The sequence below is a fragment of the Dendropsophus ebraccatus genome, chromosome 15 (genome assembly GCF_027789765.1).
Source record: "Dendropsophus ebraccatus isolate aDenEbr1 chromosome 15, aDenEbr1.pat, whole genome shotgun sequence".
Classification (NCBI taxonomy): Eukaryota; Metazoa; Chordata; class Amphibia; order Anura; family Hylidae; genus Dendropsophus; species Dendropsophus ebraccatus.
In genome coordinates this window covers 7,652,513-7,675,821 of record NC_091468.1, presented here as the reverse complement: position 1 = coordinate 7,675,821, position 23,309 = coordinate 7,652,513, and the positions used below count along the sequence as shown (strand labels likewise).

The window sequence follows — 23,309 nt, the reverse complement described above, 5'->3', positions numbered from 1 at the left end:
TTTTCTATATCCTGGAAGCACAGACAGATATATGGAAGGTACCATGTGTCTCCCAGACCTTACAGCATCTATCAGTGTCAGCAGTGCAGGATGTGAATTACAGCTGACAGATTTCCACCCAGTCCCATGGCCCTCCAGTGGAATCAGTCTGCTGGTCCCTACCAGTCTCTGTCCACCCCAACCACAGGCTGCAGTGTATCATTATAATGCTGGGTGTTCGGTGTACAGATACTGGTGGGACACCAAAGAAGAGCTGCCATCAGAGCACCAGGGGAGGTGAGTATAGTGGAAATCTGCAAACAGTCCCCATCACAACCTGCATAGTCGCTTGATGCAGTAAATCTGATATAAACCTATTGAGTGATAAAACCTCTGACTTACCAGCCGTGGAAAGAAGACTTCAGCTTGTACCGGAGACCCTAGCGGACTGCTCAGACGCCTGCTGTCCAGCTGCTGTGGAGAGAACATATTACAGACAGTTATAATCTACATGTTATAACACTCCAGATATACAGCGGACATGGCGGGAGTGTTCAGGAAGAGATAAGGCGGCTTTATATTTTTCCTGTTGAATGTTTGACCTTCATTATTGTGCTAATAGTACAGACGGCCTCGGGGGAGATAACCAGCGCTGCCACCTTTGCACCTGTTCTAGTAGATTCCAACACTTGCAATATGATCCTTGAAGAAAGTAAGTGATACGACGGGAGTGCACTGAGATACGGAGCGCTCTATATAAGACCCGTAGCCGTCACATGACCCTGCAAGTGAAAGCCTAAAGCTCGCAGCACCATTACTACAGCTGGAGATACTCGCTGCTTTACTGCAGGTGCTTTACCCCAATGGGAGTTTCCAGCAACCAAAGAGTGTTCATGATTACGGAGATCTGCTTTGTGTATTCATCTCTCACAGGTTACACAATTTCTGATTGCAGTCACTGATTGGTGAATGGGCAGAGATATAGAAAGATATGAGCAATTAAAGGGGTACTCTGGCATTTTATTCTCTCAAATCAACTGGTGTCAGAAAATTATACAAATTTGTGATTTACTTCTATTTATAAAATTTCCAGTCTTTCATTACTTATCAGCTGCTGTATGTCCTGCAGGAAGTGATGTTTTCTCTCCAGTCTGACACAGCGCTCTCTGCTGCCACCTCTGTCCATGTCAGGAACTGTCCAGAGCAGCAGCAAATCCCCATAGAAACCTCTCCTGCTCTGGACAGTTCCTGACATGGACAGAGGTGGCAGCAGAGAGCGCTGTGTCAGACTGGAAAGAATACGCCACTCCCTGCAGGACATACAGCAGCTGATAAGTACTGGAAGACTGGAGATTTGTAAATAGAAGTAAATTACAAATCTGTATAAGTTGATTGGAAAGAAAAGCATTTTCACCGGCGTACCCCTTTAATACACAAGATATATGAGAAAGTTGTCTACATTGTACTCCTGTAATGAACATACAGTAAAGGCCACATCAGATGACCGTGCAGCCAAAAGAAGCCAAGATGACCCTGAGGCTATCGATGTGTGGGGATCATAGTGATCGAACCTCCGGACATTTACGGCCTGTTCTCCGGATACTGAATGAATAGTTCCTGGAAGCATCTATAGAGAACAACTTTACAGTATTGCAAGAAAAAGACCAGCTAACATAGTGTTATAGAGAGAGGATGTGATGCCAGCGAGCGGTCACTTATGATAGATGGGAACTGAACAGCAGGAGCTTTACACATAAGATGGCATACAAATCCCATTATAGTCCATAAGGACAGCGGTAACAGCTACAGAACCCCAGACTGATACAGTGTTACACTATTACTATACCGGCAGTGTTACACTATTACTATACCGGCAGGGTTACACTATTACTATACCAGCAGTGTTACACTATTACTATACCGGTAGTATTACACTATTACTATACCGGCATTGTTATACTATTACTATACCGGCAGTGTTACACTATTACTATACCGGCATTGTTATACTATTACTATACCGGCAGTGTTACACTATTACTATACCGGCAGTGTTACACTATTACTATACCGGCATTGTCATACTATTACTATACCGGCAGTGTTACACTATTACTATACCGGCAGTGTTACACTATTACTATACCGGCATTGTCATACTATTACTATACCGGCAGTGTTACACTATTACTATACCGGCAGGGTTACACTATTACTATACCGGCAGGGTTACACTATTACTATACCGGCATTGTCATACTATTACTATACCGGCAGTGTTACACTATTACTATACCGGCAGGGTTACACTATTACTATACCAGCAGTGTTACACTATTACTATACCGGCAGGGTTACACTATTACTATACCGGCAGTGTTACACTATTACTATACCGGCAGTGTTACACTATTACTATACCGGCAGTGTTACACTATTACTATACCGGCAGGGTTACACTATTACTATACCGGCAGTGTTACACTATTACTATACCGGCAGTGTTAAACTATTACTATACCGGCAGGGTTACACTATTACTATACCGGCAGGGTTACACTATTACTATACTGGTAGTGTTACACTATTACTATACCGGCAGGGTTACACTATTACTATACCGGCAGTGTTACACTATTACTATACCGGCAGGGTTACACTATTACTATACCGGCAGTGTTATACTATTACTATACCGGCAGTGTTACACTATTACTATACCGGCAGTGTTACACTATTACTATACCGGCATTGTCATACTATTACTATACCGGCAGTGTTACACTATTACTATACCGGCAGTGTTACACTATTACTATACCGGCATTGTCATACTATTACTATACCGGCAGTGTTACACTATTACTATACCGGCAGGGTTACACTATTACTATACCGGCAGGGTTACACTATTACTATACCGGCATTGTCATACTATTACTATACCGGCAGTGTTACACTATTACTATACCGGCAGGGTTACACTATTACTATACCGGCAGTGTTACACTATTACTATACCGGCAGGGTTACACTATTACTATACCGGCAGTGTTACACTATTACTATACCGGCAGGGTTACACTATTACTATACCGGCAGTGTTACACTATTACTATACCGGCAGGGTTACACTATTACTATACCGGCAGTGTTACACTATTACTATACCGGCAGTGTTAAACTATTACTATACCGGCAGGGTTACACTATTACTATACCGGCAGGGTTACACTATTACTATACTGGTAGTGTTACACTATTACTATACCGGCAGGGTTACACTATTACTATACCGGCAGGGTTACACTATTACTATACCGGCAGTGTTATATTATTACTATACCGGCAGGGTTACACTATTACTATACCGGCAGTGTTACACTATTACTATACCGGCAGGGTTACACTATTACTATACCGGCAGTGTTACACTATTACTATACCGGTAGTGTTACACTATTACCATACCGGCAGTGTTACACTATTACTATACCGGCAGTGTTACACTATTACTATACTGGTAGTGTTACACTATTACTATACCGGCAGTGTTACACTATTACTATACCGGCAGGGTTACACTATTACTATACCGGCAGTGTTACACTATTACTATACCGGTAGTATTACACTATTACTATACCGGCAGTGTTACACTATTACTATACCGATAGTGTTACACTATTACTATACTGGTACTATACCGTTAGTGCTAGTGCTACACTATTACTATACTGGTAGTGTTACACTATTGCACTGGTAGTGTTACACTGTTACACTATTACTATACTGCCAGAGTTACACTATTACTATACTGGTAGTGTTACACTATCTCTATACCGGCAGTGTTACACTATTACTATACCGGTAGTAATACACTATTACCATACCGGCAGTGTTACAATATTACTATACTGGCAGTGTTACACTATTACTATACTGGTAGTGTTACACTATTACTATACCGGCAGTGTTACACTATTACTATACTGGTAGTGTTACACTATTACTATACCTGTAGCATTATACTATTACTATACTGGCAGAGTTACACTATTACTATACTGGCAGTGTTACACTATTACTATACCGGCAGAGTTACACTATTACTATACTGGTAGTGTTACACTATTACCATACCTGTAGCATTATACTATTACTATACTGGTAGTGTTACACTATTACTATACCGGCAGTGTTACACTATTACCATACCGGCAGTGTTACAATATTACTATACTGGCAGTGTTACACTATTACTATACTGGTAGTGTTACACTATTACTATACCGGCAGTGTTACACTATTACTATACCGGCAGTGTTACACTATTACTATACTGGTAGTGTTACACTATTACTATACCTGTAGCATTATACTATTACTATACTGGCAGAGTTACACTATTACTATACTGGCAGTGTTACACTATTACTATACCGGCAGAGTTACACTATTACTATACTGGTAGTGTTACACTATTACTATACCGGCAGTGTTACACTATTACTATACCGGCAGAGTTACACTATCACTATACTGGTAGTGCTACACTATTACTATACTGGTAGTGTTACACTATTACTATACCGGTAGTGTTACACTATTACTATAACGGCAGTGTTACACTATTACTATACCAGTAGTGTTACACTATTACTATACTGATAGTGTTACACCGTTACTAAAACTTCTACAGGGACATAATTTGCACTGGCATCCACTGACATTGACAGGCTGGACGTGCAAGGGCAGAGCATCATCAGATATATCATCATGTCTTCACCACACAAGCTGCACAATATGGCAGACACAAAGTGACAGACACTCAGTGGCACTATATACAATCCCTCCATACTATAGTACCATGATGCACCTAAGTGTGAGGATTCTTCAGACGTTGCACTAAAGCCTCGGCCACTTCTGACACATCGGCACATAAGGTCTCACAAACATGGCTCCTGTGGATAACTCTGCCCCATTAGGTTAGGAGCACAGACGTAACGTCCCACAATGGCCTCATTCATGGCGGAGGCAGCGGTGGTGCTGGTAAGAGCATTAGGAATTTACTGAGAGAAAACATGGAGTTTTTATGGCTGCTTAGCCTCACAGTATAATGGTAGCCTCACAGTATGACGGTAACCTCACAGTATAATGGTAGCCTCACAGTATGACGGTAGCCTCACAGTATGACGGTAGCCTCACAGTATGATGGTGGCCTCACAGTATGACAGTAGCCTCATAGTATGACGGTAGCCTCACAGTATAACGGTAGCCTCACAGTATAATGGTAGCCTCACAGTATGACGGTAACCTCACAGTATGACGGTAACCTCACAGTATGATGGTAGCCTCACAGTATGACGGTAGTCTCACAGTATAATGGTAGCCTCACAGTATAATGGTAGCCTCACAGTATGACGGTAGCCTCACAGTATGACGGTAACCTCACAGTATAATGGTAGCCTCACAGTATAATGGTAGCCTCACAGTATAATGGTAACCTCACAGTATGATGGTAGCCTCACAGTATGACGGTAACCTCACAGTATGACAGTAACCTCACAATCATGTTGTAATATTAATCGCACACCTTTGAAACAGTTATTTCACTTTTTTTTTATTTTCTTTTATTATTTCATGTATACACAAAGTTCGGCTCCGCAATTAGGCCCATGCATTCTCATATAACAATTTATCCATAGAACATATACCATAACGGACGTTTCGGTCTCATGCGACCTTTTTCAACTGGTATACATTGATGGGTGGTAGACAGAGAAGAATGCCATGTGGCTAGATGTTGCAATCGCGGCCGGAGTATAACAGTAGCCTCACAGTATGACGGTAGCCTCACAGTATGACGGTAGTCTCACAGTATGACCATAGCCTCACAGTATGACGGTAACCTCACAGTATGACAGTAGCCTCACAGTATGACGGTAGCCTCACAGTATGACGGTAGCCTCACAGTATGACGGTAACCTCACAGTATGACGGTAGCCTCACAGTATGACGGTAGCCTCACAGTATGACAGTAGCCTCACAGGATGACCATAACCCCACAGTATGACCGCAGCCTCACTGCATGACGGTGGCCTCACAGTATAACAGTAGCCCAGCAGGACTGAATGGCTTATACAATAAGCTTCTTTCAATGAGAAGTGCGTTAAATCCCCCAAGCAAGTCATGAAAAAGATCAGATTTTTCCTCACGAATGTGACCACAATTCCCCTTCTGATCTCTAAAGATGGAGAGTGGTAACAAGTGCCAGACATGCACCTTACAGCTGACAAATACAGTGACTGCTCCCCCATACACTGACTGCTCCCCCATACACTGACCGCTTTCCCATACACTGACTGCTCCCTCCTACACCGACTGCTCCCCCATATACTGACTGCTCCCCCATACACTGACCACTTCCCCATACACTGACTGCTCCCTCCTACACCGACTGCTCCCCCATATACTGATCGCTGCCCATACACTCACCACTCCCCCATACACTGATCGCTCCACCATATACTCACTGCTCCCATATACACTGACTGCTCCCACATACACTGACTGCTCCCCTATACACCCACCACTCCCTTATACACTGACTATTCCTTCATACACTCACTGCTCCCTCATACACTTACTGCTCTCCCATATTCCTCCGGCTGCCATAATAATCTGTACAGACACTGGCTGCTGCTGCTGCTGCTACCCCCATAATAAAGGAGCCCCCACCTACTGGCACACAAGTATCTGTATACGCTTGTCTCCCAGTCACATATACTGGGAGATGCCTCGTCCTGTCGTTTATTGTCTGTGATGCAGATACATTCCCAGTTGCACTAATCAGAGCACTTTAATTATTGAAGGATTTCAGGATCGGCCCCCGGGGACAGAATCATTTCATTACTACAGTAAGTGAAAGCCAGAAGGATGGAGGCAGCAAGTGTGATGATTCCGGAGAACTAGAAAACACAGAGAAGACAGCGCTCCATGATGCAGGATGATAAAAACAAAGGTGGATCAAGTAGGGGAGTTTAACAATGAATTCCCTCACCTGATGTGGTTCTGCAAGACTGAGGCACTACTCTCCAAGCGTAGTGAGGGAAACACTGATGTGCAGCCTATCCTGTATACCCCCGCCAGGGCAAATAGAAGGATGCAGACCTCCACTCCAGAAAGACAGGTGCATCAGGAGCGGCCAACTCCAATAGGATGCTTGAGTAAATAGCTTATAAAAACTTTAATTTAAAAAGTGTTGCACCTGATGAAGAGGCCGGTCCGGCCTGGAAACGCGTTGTGTGTATCCTTGTTTTATTGTTTTAATATACTTTTTAAATTAAAGTTTTTATAAGCTATTTACTCAAGCATCCTATTGGAGTTGGCCGCTCCTGATGCACCTGTCTTTCTGGAGTGGAGGTCTGCATGATTCAGGAGAGACAGGCACTACAAGTCCCAGAATGTGTGATCACAGCAAGATCTATGGTATACAGCGAGATCTATGGTATACAGCCTGATCTATGGTATACAGCCTGATCTATGGTGTACAGCCTGATCTATGGTACACAGCCTGATCTATGGTGTGCAGCCTGATCTATGGTGTACAGCCTGATCTATGGTATACAGCGAGATCTATGGTATACAGCCTGATCTATGGTATACAGCCTGATCTATGGTGTACAGCCTGACCTATGGTATACAGCGAGATCTAGGGTATACAGCCTGATCTATTGTATACAGCCTGATCTATGGTGTACAGCCTGATCTATGATATACAGCAAGATCTATGGTATACAGCGATATCTATGGTATACAGCCGGATGTATGGTATACAGCCTGATCTATGGTATACAGCGATATCTATGGTATACAGGCGGATGTATGGTATACAGCAAGATCTATGGTATACAGCCTGATCTATGGTATACAGCCTGATCTATTGTATACAGCGGGATCTATGGTATACAGCGGGATCTATGGTATATAGCCTGATCTATGGTATACAGCCTGATCTATGGTGTACAGCGAGATCTATGGTGTATAGCCTGATCTATGGTATACAGCGAGATCTATGGTATACAGCCTGATCTATGGTGTACAGCGAGATCTATAGTATACAGCCTGATCTATGGTATACAGCCTGATCTATGGTGTACAGCCTGATCTATGGTATACAGCCTGATCTATGGTATACAGCCTGATCTATGGTATACAGCCTGATCTATGGTGTACAGCCTGATCTATGGTATACAGCCTGATCTATGGTGTACAGCGAGATCTATGGTATACAGCCTGATCTATTGTATACAGCCTGATCTATGGTGTACAGCCTGATCTATGGTATACAGAGAGATCTATGGTGTACAGCCTGATCTATGGTATATAGCGAGTTCACGTCTCCCAGATGTGGAGCTGACATTTCTGGGACCGGAGACCTTCCATACAAGTGAGCGGGGTTATTTCTGTAACACTTCTAGATTTATGGAGCGATGGTAGAAATTCCTGAAACAAATCTGCCAGGTGTGAATACGCCCTTAGGCTGGTGTCACACACCAGTACTATGAGCGCCCACGTGTATCAGGCCTCGGGGTACATTCACACTGGATGGATTTTATGTGAATTATTTCAGAAGAGATTCACTATATGATGAGGACATTCACACAATGCAGAAAGCCTATACATGGATCTACAGCGCATCATGTCAACGCGCCCCAACATTACTTGTGGATTTTATTACACTTTTTTTTTCTCACTTTTTTTTATTACACTTTTTTCTCCTCTGTTGAAGCCAAAAGGAAAAATCTGCAAACAACTGGCTTAAAGGGATAGTTCACAAAAAAGATTTGTAATTTACTTCTATTAAAAAATATCCAGTCTTCCAGTATTTATCAGCTGCTGTATGTCTTGCAGGAAGTGGTGTATTCTCTCCAGTCTGACACAGTGCTCTCTGCTGCCACCTCTGTCCATGTCAGGAACTGTCCAGAGCAGCAGCAAATCCCTATAGAAAAGCTCTCCTGCTGTCCAGACTGGAAAGAATACACCACTTCCTGCAGGACATACAGCAGCTGATAAGTACTGGAAGAGTGGAGATTTTTTTAATAGAAGTAAACTGAGACGACTGATCTGTAAACAGCAATGAAACAAGCGACACTGTCAGCATAGTAAAGAGCTGGCGACCAATAACTGCAGGCAGTGGTCCCCGAAACAAAGAACAAGGATTTGGTGATTTTCTTAAGATCTCGGTAAGCGCTTTCTACCGCGACGACTGCCGGAATGTCAAGATAAAATACCAGACAGGCGTCGAGTGTGCAAAATCAGTGCATTGAGGTGTGAGCAGATACTAGTGTGATATCCACCTGCTGTCACCCGGCACAGGATCTGGGATCTAACACAGCCTACATCTTACAGAATATAATAATATAATAAGATAACAAAGATCAACGGGAGCAAAGTCAGCAGCAAATCCTGCACCAGGGGGAGTCCTATGGGGGTAACGCTATCTGGGGACCTCGGGGACCCCCCCCCCCCATTTATAGGATGATGCCAAATAACACAGAAATGTTTCTATAAATTAAGATTTATACCTTTATAACTGCAGTGTGTGAGTATACATGTACAACCAATCTCCGTCACCCAGGAGCCCTGATACTGCAGGTGTACATGTGATGTCATGCGTATATCTGATGTCATATGCAGCCCCCCACCCCCATACTTATTACAGTCACATAGAGATGGTGGTGTGAAAGTCACTGTACACACAGAGCCACAGAATAACAGTGCCGCTGGCACCAATGTGTGAACCAGGCCCTAGTGATATGCAGTGATCTGTATATACTGTGATACTATGGCCTATATAATACAGAACTAATAGAAATTACACATTGTATTCATTCAGATAGATAGATAGATAGGAGACAGATAGATAGATAGATAGATAGATAGATAGATAGATAGATAGATAGGAGATAGATAGATAGATAGATAGATAGGAGATAGATAGATAGATAGATAGATAGATAGATAGGAGATAGATAGATAGATAGATAGATAGATAGATAGATAGGAGACAGACAGATAGATAGATAGATAGATAGATAGATAGATAGATAGATAGGAGATAGATAGATAGATAGATAGATAGATAGATAGATAGGAGATAGATAGATAGATAGATAGATAGATAGATAGATAGATAGGAGATAGATAGATAGATAGATAGGAGATAGATAGGAGATAGATAGATAGATAGATAGATAGATAGGAGATAGATAGATAGGAGATAGATAGATAGATAGATAGATAGATAGATAGGAGATAGATAGGAGATAGGAGATAGATAGATAGATAGATAGGAGATAGATAAATAGGAGATAGATAGATAGATAGATAGATAGATAGATAGATAGATAGATAGGAGATAGATAGATAGGAGATAGATAGATAGATAGGAGATAGATAGATAGATAATAGATAGATAGGAGATAGATAGATAGATAGATAGATAGGAGATAGATAGATAGATAGATAGGAGATAGATAGATAGATAGATAGATAGATAGATAGATAGATAGATAGATAGGAGATAGATAGATAGATAGATAGATAGATAGATAGATAGATAGGAGATAGATAGATAGATAGGAGATAGATAGATAGATAGATAGATAGATAGGAGATAGATAGGAGATAGATAGATAGATAGATAGATAGATAGATAGATAGATAGATAGGAGATAGATAGATGAGGTAGGAGATAGATAGATAGATAGATAGATAGATAGATAGGAGATAGATAGATAGATAGATAGATAGGTAGATAGGAGATAGATAGATAGATAGATAGGAGATAGATAGATAGATAGATAGATAGATAGATAGATAGATAGATAGGAGATAGATAGATAGATAGATAGATAGATAGATAGGAGATAGATAGATAGATAGATAGATAGATAGATAGATAGATAGGAGATAGATAGATAGATAGGAGATAGATAGATAGATAGATAGGTAGATAGGAGATAGATAGATAGATAGATAGATAGATAGATAGATAGATAGATAGATAGGAGATAGATAGATAGATAGATAGATAGGAGATAGATAGATAGATAGATAGATAGATAGATAGGAGATAGATAGATAGATAGATAGATAGATAGGAGATAGATAGATAGATAGGAGATAGATAGATAGATAGATAGACAGATATACTATATACTATATAAGAGATAAGGTTAGATACATGGATACATAGTGACTCTCCTCCACACCAGCTGTCACACACACATACACTGTATATCCGCGGTGTCCTCTGTAGTCGGGCCGGTCAGGCTCTCCCAGGCGGCTCAGGTCACAGCTGAGGATGCTCTCTGCAGGCGATCGGCGGGTGACAGCGGGGATGGAACAGGGATGACAGGCAGGACCACCACCCCCCGCACCTGACCCCCCATCCTGTTCTCCCCCCAGATGCCACTTACCATCGTCTCCCTCTCTACCAGGGACCCCGCCATCTTGCAGAGCACAGTGCTGCGGGGACTGGAGGAGCTGGAGCCCGGCGGGAGGAGGAGGAGGACGGCAGCAGCAGCAGGAGGGCACGGGAGGGCAGCTCAGCCTGGCTCTGCTCCGGATCACAGCACAAGGAAGAAGCCGGGAGTGACCTGACAGACGGGAAAAGCTGAGGAGAGGAGGCGGTGATGGCGGAGGAGGAGCCGAGCGGTGTATAGAGACGGGGAGGCGATGTGTGAGGGCTGGGAATGAGGGGAGGAGAAGACTGCAGCCAGCGCTGTGTATGAGGGAACACTACAGCCGGCACTGTGTATGAGGGAACACTACAGCCAGCACTGTGTATGAGGGAACACTACAGCCAGCACTGTGTATGAGGGAACACTACAGCCAGCACTGTGTATGAGGGAACACTACAGCCGACACCGTGTATGAGGGAACACTACAGCCAGCACCGTGTATGAGGGAACACTACAGCCAGCACTGTGTATGAGGGAACACTACAGCCGACACCGTGTATGAGGGAACACTACAGCCAGCACCGTGTATGAGGGAACACTACAGCCAGCACCGTGTATGAGGGAACACTACAGCCAGCACCGTGTATGAGGGAACACTACAGCCAGCACTGTGTATGAGGGAACCACTACAGCCAGCACTGTGTATGAGGGAACAATACAGCCAGCACTGTGTATGAGGGAACACTACAGCCGGCACTGTGTATGAGGGAACCACTACAGCCGGCACTGTGTATGAGGGAACACTACAGCCAGCACTGTGTATGAGGGAACAATACAGCCGGCACTGTGTATGAGGGAACCACTACAGCCGGCACTGTGTATGAGGGAACCACTACAGCCAGCACTGTGTATGAGGGAACAATACAGCCAGCACTGTGTATGAGGGAACACTACAGCCGGCACTGTGTATGAGGGAACACTACAGCCAGCATGTGTATGAGGGAACACTACAGCCGGCACCATGTATGAGGGAACCACTACAGCCGGCACTGTGTATGAGGGAACACTACAGCCGGCACTGTGTATGAGGGAACACTACAGCCATCACCGTGTATGAGGGAATCACTACAGCCAGCACTGTGTATGAGGGAACACTACAGCCGGCACCGTGTATGAGGGAACACTACAGCCAGCCAGCACTGTGTATGAGGGAACCACTACAGCCAGCACTGTGTATGAGGGAATAATTACAGCCAGCACTGTGTATGAGGGAACACTGCAGCCAGCACTGTGTATGAGGGAACACTACAGCCGGCACTGTGTATGAGGGAATCACTACAGCCAGCATGTGTATGAGGGAACACTACAGCCAGCACTGTGTATGAGGGAACACTACAGCCAGCACTGTGTATGAGGGAACACTACAGCCAGCACTGTGTATGAGGGAACCACTACAGCCAGCACTGTGTATGAGGGAACACTACAGCCGGAACTGTGTATTAGGGAACACTACAGCCAGCACTGTGTATGAGGGAACACTACAGCCGGCACTGTGTATGAGGGAACCACTACAGCCGGCACCGTGTATGAGGGAACACTACAGCCAGCACTGTGTATGAGGGAACCACTACAGCCAGCACTGTGTATGAGGGAACACTACAGCCAGCACGGTGTATGAGGGAACACTACAGCCAGCCAGCACTGTGTATGAGGGAACACTACAGCCAGCACTGTGTATGAGGGAACCACTACAGCCAGCACTGTGTATGAGGGAACCACTACAGCCAGCACTGTGTATGAGGGAACCACTACAGCCAGCACTGTATGAGGGAACACTACAGCCAGCACTGTGTATGAGGGAACACTACAGCCAGCCAGCACTGTGTATGAGGGAACACTACAGCCAGCACTGTGTATGAGGGAACCACTACAGCCAGCACTGTGTATGAGGGAACCACTACAGCCAGCACTGTGTATGAGGGAACCACTACAGCCAGCACTGTATGAGGGAACACTACAGCCAGCACTGTGTATGAGGGAACACTACAGCCAGCACTGTGTATGAGGGAATCACTACAGCCGGCACTGTGTATGAGGGAACCACTACAGCCGGCACTGTGTATGAGGGAACCACTACAGCCAGCACTGTGTATGAGGGAATCACTACAGCCAGCACTGTGTATGAGGGAATCACTACAGCCGGCACTGTGTATGAGGGAACACTACAGCCAGCACTGTGTATGAGGGAACACTACAGCCAGCACTGTGTATGAGGGAACACTACAGCCGGCACTGTGTATAAGGGAACACTACAGCCGGCACTGTGTATGAGGGAACACTACAGCCGGCACTGTGTATGAGGGAACACTACAGCCGGCACTGTGTATGAGGGAACACTACAGCCGGCACTGTGTATGAGGGAACACTACAGCCAGCACTGTGTATGAGGGAACCACTACAGCCGGCACTGTGTATGAGGGAACACTACAGCCGGCACTGTGTATGAGGGAACACTACAGCCGGCACTGTGTATGAGGGAACACTACAGCCAGCACTGTGTATGAGGGAACACTACAGCCAGCACTGTGTATGAGGGAACACTACAGCCAGCACTGTGTATGAGGGAACCACTACAGCCAGCACTGTGTATGAGGGAACCACTACAGCCAGCACTGTGTATGAGGGAACACTACAGCCGGCACTGTGTATGAGGGAACACTACAGCCAGCACTGTGTATGAGGGAACCACTACAGCCAGCACTGTGTATGAGGGAACCACTACAGCCAGCACTGTGTATGAGGGAATCACTACAGCCAGCACTGTGTATGAGGGAACACTACAGCCGGCACTGTGTATGAGGGAACACTACAGCCAGCACTGTGTATGAGGGAACACTACAGCCAGCACTGTGTATGAGGGAACACTACAGCCAGCACTGTGTATGAGGGAACCACTACAGCCAGCACTGTGTATGAGGGAACCACTACAGCCAGCACTGTGTATGAGGGAACACTACAGCCGGCACTGTGTATGAGGGAACACTACAGCCAGCACTGTGTATGAGGGAACCACTACAGCCAGCACTGTGTATGAGGGAACCACTACAGCCGGCACTGTGTATGAGGGAACACTACAGCCGGCACTGTGTATGAGGGAACAATACAGCCGGCACTGTGTATGAGGGAACACTACAGCCGGCACTGTGTATGAGGGAACACTACAGCCGGCCCTGTGTATGAGGGAACCACTACAACCAGTACTTATCAGCCGCTTTATGCGCTGCAGGAAATGGTGTATTCTCTCCAGTCTGACACTGCTCTCTGCTGCCACAGGTGGGGAAAACAGACCACTTCTCAGGACCTAGTCTTTCTGGCTGATGTTTTGGTCCCTTTTGAATGTTGCTCAAGTGGCTCAGGTAGTGCAGCTCATCCAGGATGGCACATCAATGCGAGCTGAGGCAAGAAGGTTTGCTGTATCTGTCAGTGTAGTGTCCAGAGGCTGGAGACGCTACCAGGAGACAGGCCAGTACACCAGGAGACATGGAGGAGGGAAACAACCCAGCAGCAGGACCGCTATCTCTACCTTTGTGCAAGGAGGAACAGGAGGAGCACCGCCAGAGCCCTGCACAATGTCCTCCAGCAGCCACAAATGTGCAGGTGTCTGCACAAACGGTTAGAAATCGACTCCATGAGGATGGTATGAGGGCGCGACGTCCACAGATGGGGGTTGTGCTCACACCCCTACACTGTGCAGGACGGCATTTGAGATCACAAGGATTGGCAGATTGGTGCCCTGTGATCTTCATAGATGAGAGCAGGTTCACACTGAGCACATGTGACAGACGGGACAGAGTCTGGAGACGCCATGGAGAGCGATCTGCTGCCTGCAACGTCCTTCAGCATGAGCGGTTTGGCAGTGGGTCAGTAATGGTGGGGGGGGGGCATTTCTTTGGGGGGCAGCACAGCCCTTCATGTGCTGCCAGAGGTAGCCTGACTGCCATTAGGTACCGAGACCCTCTGAGCCCTTGTGAGACCATATGCTGGTGCGGTTGGGGTTCCTCCTAATGCAGGACAATGCTAGACCTCATGTGGCTGGAGTGTGGCAGCAGTTCCTGCAAGACCGGAATCCCATTGAGCACATCAGGGACATCACGTCTCCTCCATCCAGCAACGTCACGTTTTAGCACACACTGTCCAGGAGTTGGCGGCGGCGGCTTTAGTCCAGGTCTGGGAGGAGATCCCTCAGGAGACCATCCACCACCTCATCAGGAGCATGCCCAGGCAGATAGCTCTCTATAGCGTCAGGAACACTGAAGAGTAAGGTATGTGTCTTACCTTCCTCCTGGGTGTCGGTCCCACGCTGGTATTGGGTAAACTCTGCTTCGGAGCCCCTTTAGGACCACTGCCGCCTCATCTGGCCTGGCCTGCCCCTTCTAATGATAATCAATGGAGCAGGCCGGATGGCGCTGCAGTGCTCCCCTATAAAGGGTACGTATCATTTAAACAAACTTCTGTCATAGCAACATGCCAGAAGTTTGTATTGGTCGGGGTCCAGGTGCTGGGACCCCCAGAAATCATTATAATAAAGGGGCAGACATGCGCAGTAGTGCACGCTCTGCTCCTTCATCTCTGTCTCACTGCTAAATTAGCAGTCGATAGAATTATAATTGAGCCCTACGGAATTTCTGTTACAGCGAGTACCATAACCTCCATAGGGCTCCATTATTATTCCGTCGACTGGTACTTTAGCAGTGAGACGGAGATGAAGAGGCAGAGCTCCTCTTCACTCTCTACTGCTCTTCCCCCAATTGCTGATCGGCACTTGTTTGCGTCCTTCCAGGGAGCCGTGTCGGGCCGTGTAAACGGACCGCTAGGGAGATAAAAATACCCTTTAGGGTGCTTTCACACATACCGACTACGAGCTGAGGTCCTGGAAGGCCAGGTAATGTATGGAGACAGCGGTGCGGGACCGGTGCGGGAGCCTGAGGGGTTAAGGGGACGGCTGCATTACATACACGCAGCGGTCGTTCAGACCACTGCTTGTATGTAGTGATAGGGGCCTTCCAGGACCTCGGCTCGTAGCAGAAACTCGCAGCGAGTTTTTTGCTGCGAGTCGGTATGTGTGAAGGCACCCTTAAACTTGGTGGTCTCTGAAGGGTTAATGTGTCGGTCTCAGAACACCCTCCGTCTTTTGTTTACATTGATTTCGTCACTCGCTTCACATTCTTCTGCGCTGTCATCCACATAGACTGTATTTTTATAAGGATGCTGACATAATGGTATGTAGAGAACACCTCCCGTCCATTGCCGCCCTGCTGATGATTTACCTCTCCGGCTCTGTATAATGACGTGTTTAGCATAGCCCTGTAGGCAGGGATGGTCAGCGCTACGCCTAGTTTCTGGCAGAGCCTGCTTTACTTCCCGGCAGTGAAGAGGTTAATGCAGCATCAGATCACAGTGTTCCCTTATAACCAGACTTTATGCACCCCATTACCCAGCCCTGCCTCCTATTAGTCTGGAGTATAGAGTGTGTACATGCGCTTTACCTATTGTAATGTCCGGGCCACTTGCTATTCTTGGCCTATAATGAATTTTTGGCTTATGAACAAATGATTCTATAAAATGCTAAAATAGCTCCAGAAAATGAAGAACTGGCAGCGGGTAACATGTAACTATGTCTGAGATGCCGCACTCCAGTCCCATGTGCTTCCTACAGGTATGTGCACACTACGGAATACGCAGGGAGACTTCAAGCAGATTCCGCCGCATGGCCTCCGCCTAATTTATGCCGTCCTATAGACTCAATGTCAATTCTTTCGGCGGACAGCGAATATAATTGAGCCTATGGGATGGGCGGAACCTCAGGTAGAAGCCGCGCGGCAGAATCCGCTTAAAGTCTCCACGCGTATTCCGTAGTGTGCACATACCCTACTCCAGCATTGCTGGACATGCGCAGCGGAAGATGGCCCCATATCCCTCCAACATGTTATACTCATCATAACAGTACAACAGCCCTATTACATCTACAGCCCTATTACATCTACAGCCCTATTACATCTACAGCCCATTACATCTACAGCCCTATTACATGTACAGCCCTATTACATGTACAGCCCATTACATCTACAGCCCTATTACATCTACAGCCCTATTACATCTACAGCCCTATTACATCTACAACCCTATTACATCTACAGCCCTATTACATCTACAGCCCTATTACATCTACAGCCCTATTACACCTACAGCCCTATTACACCTACAGCCCTATTACATCTACAGCCCTATTACATCTACAGCCCTATTACATCTACAGCCCTATTACATCTACAGCCCTATTACATCTACAGCCCTATTATATCTACAGCCCTATTACATTTACAGCCCTATTACATAACGTCTAATATTCTGTAAAATCACATTGAGAACAGCGATTTATTTTATTGTGCTTTAGTTGAAGCTTTGGTCATAGGACGTGCTGGATTCCCTATGTCTTATAACATGGGTCCCCAAACTGCAGCCCTTCAGCTGTTGCGAAACCACAACTCCCATTATGCCTGGACAGCTAAAGCTTTGGATTTGGCTGTCCAGGCATGATGGGAAATGTAGTTTTGCAACAGCTGGAGGCAGGGCCGGACTGGGACTGAAAATCAGCCCTGGCACTCACACCCCTCCAGCCCACATACCATATCACACTTAGGTCGTGTTGTGTTGTATTGCACCTCAGTTCCATTGATGGGAATGGTGCAAAGTCTATCTATCTATCTATCTATCTATCTCCTATCTATCTATCTATCTATCTATCTATCTATCTCCTATCTATCTATCTATCTATCTATCTATCTATCTATCTATCTCCTATCTATCTATCTATCTATCTATCTATCTATCTATCTATCTATCTATATATCTCCTACCTATCTATCTATCTATCTATCTCCTATCTATCTATCTATCTATCTATCTATCTATCTATCTATCTCCTATCTATCTATCTATCTATCTATCTATCTATCTATCTATCTATATATCTCCTACCTATCTATCTATCTATCTATCTATCTATCTATCTATCTCCTATCTATCTATCTAGTATCTATTTATTTATCTATCTATCTATATATTTAGTAAGACAATGATATTGTTACAAGTTGAAACCCCCAAAAATTTAACAAAATTGATTTTTATACATTTTTTTTGCTTCTGGTCCCTTTTTCCCTCTGGTTTTTGGTCCCATACACCAGCCATTATAGAGTTTAAAATGGCCCCATATACTGTGTGTGAACAGAGCCTATTTGTTTGCTCATAATCCACTTTCCTTGTAGGACTGGATTATGTAAGAGTTACAAGTAACAGATAATACCTCAACACTGTGACCACCACCATCATCACTACAACATGACTAATACCACTATACTGTCACTGAATAAAATCCACTATGTGAACACAAGTATAACCAATAAAATAAGTATACACAGGACAAATAATACAGCACACCATGACCACCGCCATCATCACCATACAGTGACTGGATAATACTGCTGTACTGTCTATTAATATTCCCTTTATACCACCAGTATATAAAATGCAATATTCTACCTCAGCATTGACTAGAGATGAAGTTCAGAGCATTTGGGTTCATGTGAACCTAAACTTACTGTAAGGTCACTCATCTCTAGCAGTGACCAAATAGAGGTAGAGATCCAGCTATACAAAGGACCTACAGGCCTTAGGAGTGTGTTCACACATACAGGATCTGCAGCAGATTTCATGCTGCAGATATCATTGTTACTCAATGACGGAACCCAGCATCAAATCTGCAGCAGATCCTGTACGTGTGAATGCACCTAAAAAGTGATTATGCATGATTGTGCAGTTACATCCAGTGACTTACAGGAGGCGTCTTCCTACATGAATCATAAGTGACGTTCTTGGTAGTCAAAGCTGTCTGTTTTTTTCCTTTTCTTTCCATCTGGCTCAGCCCATCATGAAGATTTCTCCAGCCATGACTCTTCTCCCCAGAATCTGTGGGACAAACACTTTAGACTCCACGCTTTAGCATCATCCTAACCTTATACCTCATCATAACCCTATATTCCCCATTGCTTTACACAGTAACAGTGCCCCCTCTGTGCTCCCACATAAGCAGTCAGGCCCAATATGTGCCTATATAGTATTAGACCCTCTGTGTTATGTCATTATATAGGCAACATCAATGCTCCCCTATAGTAAGCTCCCCTGAGCAGCAGTCCCCATATACCATAGGTCCCACTGAGCAGCAGAACTTATATAGCACAAGTCCCCATGTGCAGCCCCTAAATGATATAGCCCCCTCACACATAATATAGATGCCCTGTGCAGTCCCACATAGTATAGCCCTTTCCCCTGTGTAGCCCACAAAGTATATCCTACCTTTGTAGCCCCCACATAGTATAGGTCCCTGTGTAGCCAGCCCCCACATTGTATAGCCCCAACATATTACCCCCTCCCCATGTAGCCCCGCACATAGTATAGGTCCCTGTGTAGCCAGCCCCAACATAGTATAGCCCCAACATATTACCCCCTCCCCATGTAGCCTGCACATAGTATAGGTCCCTGTGTAGCCAGCCCCCACATAGCATAGCCCCAAAATATTACCCCCCCATGTAGCCCCCACATAGTATAGGTCCCTGTGTAGCCAGCCCCCACATAGTATAACGGCAACCTATTATTCCCGCCCCCTGTAGCCCCCCACATAGTATAGGTCCGTGTGTAGTCAGCCCCCACATAGTATAGCCCCCAACATATTATCCCCCCCTCCGTGTAGCCCCCCACATAGTATAGGTCCCTGTGTAGTCAGCCTCCACATAGTATAGCCCCCAACATATTATCCCCCCCTCCGTGTAGCCCCCCACATAGTATAGGTCCCTGTGTAGTCAGCCCCCACATAGTATAGCCCCCAACATATTATCCCCCCCATGCAGCCCCCCACATAGTATAGGTCCCTGTGTAGTCAGCCCCCACATAGTATAGCCCCCAACATATTATCCCCCCCATGCAGCCCCCCACATAGTATAGCCCCCAACATATTACCCCCCCTGTAGCCCCCCACATAGTATAGGTCCCTGTGTAGTCAGCCCCCACATAGTATAGCCCCAAAATATTACCCCCCCATGTGGCCCCCACATAGTATAGGTCCCTGTGTAGTCAGCCCCCACATAGTATAGCCCCCAACATATTATCCCCCCCATGCAGCCCTCCACGTAGTATAGGTCCCTGTGTAGCCAGCCCCCACATAGTATAGCCCCCAACATATTACCCCCCCCTGTAGCCCCCCACATAGTATAGGTCCCTGTGTAGTCAGCTCCCACATAGTATAGCCCCAAAATATTACCCCCCCATGTGGCCCCCACATAGTATAGGTCCCTGTGTAGTTAGCCCCCACATAGTATAGCCCCCAACATATACCCCCCCATGTAGCCCCCCACATAGTATACGTCCCTGTGTAGTCAGCCCCCACATAGTATAGCCCCAAAATATTACCCCCCCATGTGGCCCCCCCCACATAGTATAGGTCCCTATGTAGTCAGCCCCCACATAGTATAGCCCCAAAATATTACCCCCCCATGTGGCCCCCCCACATAGTATAGGTCCCTATGTAGTCAGCCCCCACATAGTATAACATATTATCCCCCCCCATGCAGGCCCCCACATAGTAAATGTGGCCCTCTGTAGCCCCCACATGGCATTTCCCCCTGTACAGCCCCCACATTGTAAAAAAACAAAACAAAAGTATACTCACCTCGGATCCAGCAGATTCTTTCCGGTCCTCTTTGGTCCGCTGCTGTTATCTGCTTACATCTTCCGTCATCAGCAGCCCGATGCAGACCGGCCCCGGAGTCTCATAGCTCCAGCCCCGCGGCGCCTGCACCTCTCTCATGTACTGCACGTCGGCGGACGTGTGACGTCATCCGTTACTGCCGGCCACAGAGCAGTAGATGAGAGAGCTGCAGGCGCCGCGGGGCTGGAGCTGTGAGACTCCGGGGCCGGTCTGCATCGGGCTGCTGATGACGGAAGATGTAAGCAGGTAACAGCAGCAGCAGCAGATGCAGAGCGGCGGCGGCCGGTAGGGCTAGCGGAGGGGGGTTGGTCGGCGGCCCTCGGACTGATAACCTGAGCAGCCCAGCGGGCATTTGCCCGGCCTGCCAGATTATCAGTCCGGGCCTGGCTGGAGGGCCACAGTTTGGAGACCCATGCTCTAGGGAGACATGAGATATCACCGACTGGATTAGATTAAAGTAACCCAGACACAGGAATCAGACACAATTATCAATGACTCTGGTGCAGGGGTGTCCAATAGAGATGAGCACAACTGGAGCATGCTGGAGTCCAAGTAAGCAGGTATAGGTCGGTACTATATGTTATAGGCTCTGGGACTGAAGTCTGTAGTGTGCTGCTCCCACCACTTGATGTCACTCTACTATTTGCACGGCTGAAGGAGAAACCATAATAAGGGTTAACTGATGTCTGTATTGATTATGTGACTCATGCCACTGTCTGATGATTTTATGTCTAACCAATCCCTAAGTTAGCAACCTCAGAGGTCCCCAACCTATTACAGAGGGTTATTGTCAGGAATGTGCCTTTGCGTTACCCTGTTAAGGGCATACAGCACAGAAGGCACTGGACCTGGTGTGAACAGGGCTCTGCTTTTATCTGTTCAGCCTTTCAGCCTCTGGCAAGGATAGGGTTACTCTGTCTCTGCTAGCTGATTCCTGCAGCTGAGCAGTCTTGTATGTTCCGTGACGGGCAGGTGCCTCTGCCAGTTAGGGTGTTTGTTATCTGAGCGCCAGTCCAATGGGGATCTGGACCGGACTCCTTCACCTCATAAATAGACAGCATGGTCAGCATCAAGTCACTGGCTATTAGTTCCTTGTGTTCTCTGTACCGCATGTTTCTGACCTTTTGCCTGTTCTTTTGTCTGAGCTCCCTGCTGCCCGCCCTGACCTTATTGCCTGTATCTGACCATTCTCTGTCTTATGATTTTGTACTTTTGCTGCCGGCTGTTACTGACCCAGACTGAAGACTTTGGCCTTTGTGTATTGTTTGTGTCCGTTTTATGTCTCACTTGGTATAGCATAGGGACTGCCATCGTGGTTGCCCGCAGTTATCTAGGACTGTCTTGAGGCAAGTAGGTAGGGGCAGGAGGGGGGTTCAGCTTTAGGGCTCGCTGCTGTGTCCTGTTCCCTACCTTGGCCAATCCCTTCTGACAGTTATAGTCCCCTTGCTCAATTAGATCCTCCCTGCAGAGCCCTATATATAGTGGGGTTAGGAGTAGTTGGGTGGGGAGTTATTCCAGAGTATTGGATGAGCAAGAGAGCATGTATTGCAGAGAGCCTGCTGAGGAGATTCTTCCAGGGCCTGGCCAGGAAGCCAGGACCCATTTGCGGGACTATCCTATTATGAGAAACTATTTCTTATACTTGACACCTGTCACTATCCTAGCTATGTCCGGCTAGAGCACCTCATGGTGAGGCTGTGCTGAAAAAGCGAGACAATCCCTTTCCACACTGAGTAGCATCTTTAAAGTCCCTGATAATCACTCCAGGACTCAAGACAATAGTTAGGTAAGAGCTATTAGCCAAGAACTGTACTGGAAGTATTAGGTTTGCTAATGGGTTGCGCCAATGGCTTTCTTTTCCCACTAGGTGGGCCTACGTCCTTGATCCTGTGTCACTTGGTGCCCACAAGATAGATTAGGTGAACGTTCATTACCGTAGACGTAGGCCTTTTTTTTCCCGATGCTCCCTAGCTGAGTACCCTAGGGTACCAGATGTCTGTACACTACATCTACCAGATTGCAATTCACTAGAAATTTGG

The 23,309-nt window shown here is 46.1% G+C and overlaps 2 protein-coding genes across 7 annotated transcripts in view; one reads left to right on the top strand and one right to left on the bottom strand.

Annotated features, from left to right (window-relative positions):
* Positions 1 to 21,318, bottom strand: part of LGALSL (galectin like) — a 38,435-nt gene extending 17,117 nt beyond the window's left edge. The window contains exons 1-3 of one of the 2 annotated variants that reach the window (XM_069955083.1): positions 21,232 to 21,318; positions 19,345 to 19,475; positions 382 to 453 (exon numbers count right to left, since the gene is read on the bottom strand). In XM_069955083.1, coding sequence (XP_069811184.1) covers positions 382 to 453; positions 19,345 to 19,422 — 150 coding nt within the window. In that variant the 5' untranslated portion in view covers positions 19,423 to 19,475; positions 21,232 to 21,318. Of the gene's footprint in view, positions 1 to 381; positions 454 to 11,465; positions 11,817 to 19,344; positions 19,476 to 21,231 lie in introns of those variants that run through there. The other variant, XM_069955084.1, reaches the window with a different exon arrangement.
* Positions 21,319 to 21,422: 104 nt separating this feature from the next.
* Positions 21,423 to 23,309, top strand: part of LOC138774206 (uncharacterized) — a 51,167-nt gene continuing 49,280 nt past the window's right edge. Inside the window, exon 1 of one of the 5 annotated variants that reach the window (XM_069954891.1) lies at positions 21,423 to 21,508. The gene's annotated coding sequence lies outside the window, so the exon portion shown is untranslated. Of the gene's footprint in view, positions 21,517 to 23,309 lie in introns of all 5 variants that reach the window. The other 4 variants (XM_069954892.1, XM_069954889.1, XM_069954893.1 and 1 more) reach the window with 4 other exon arrangements.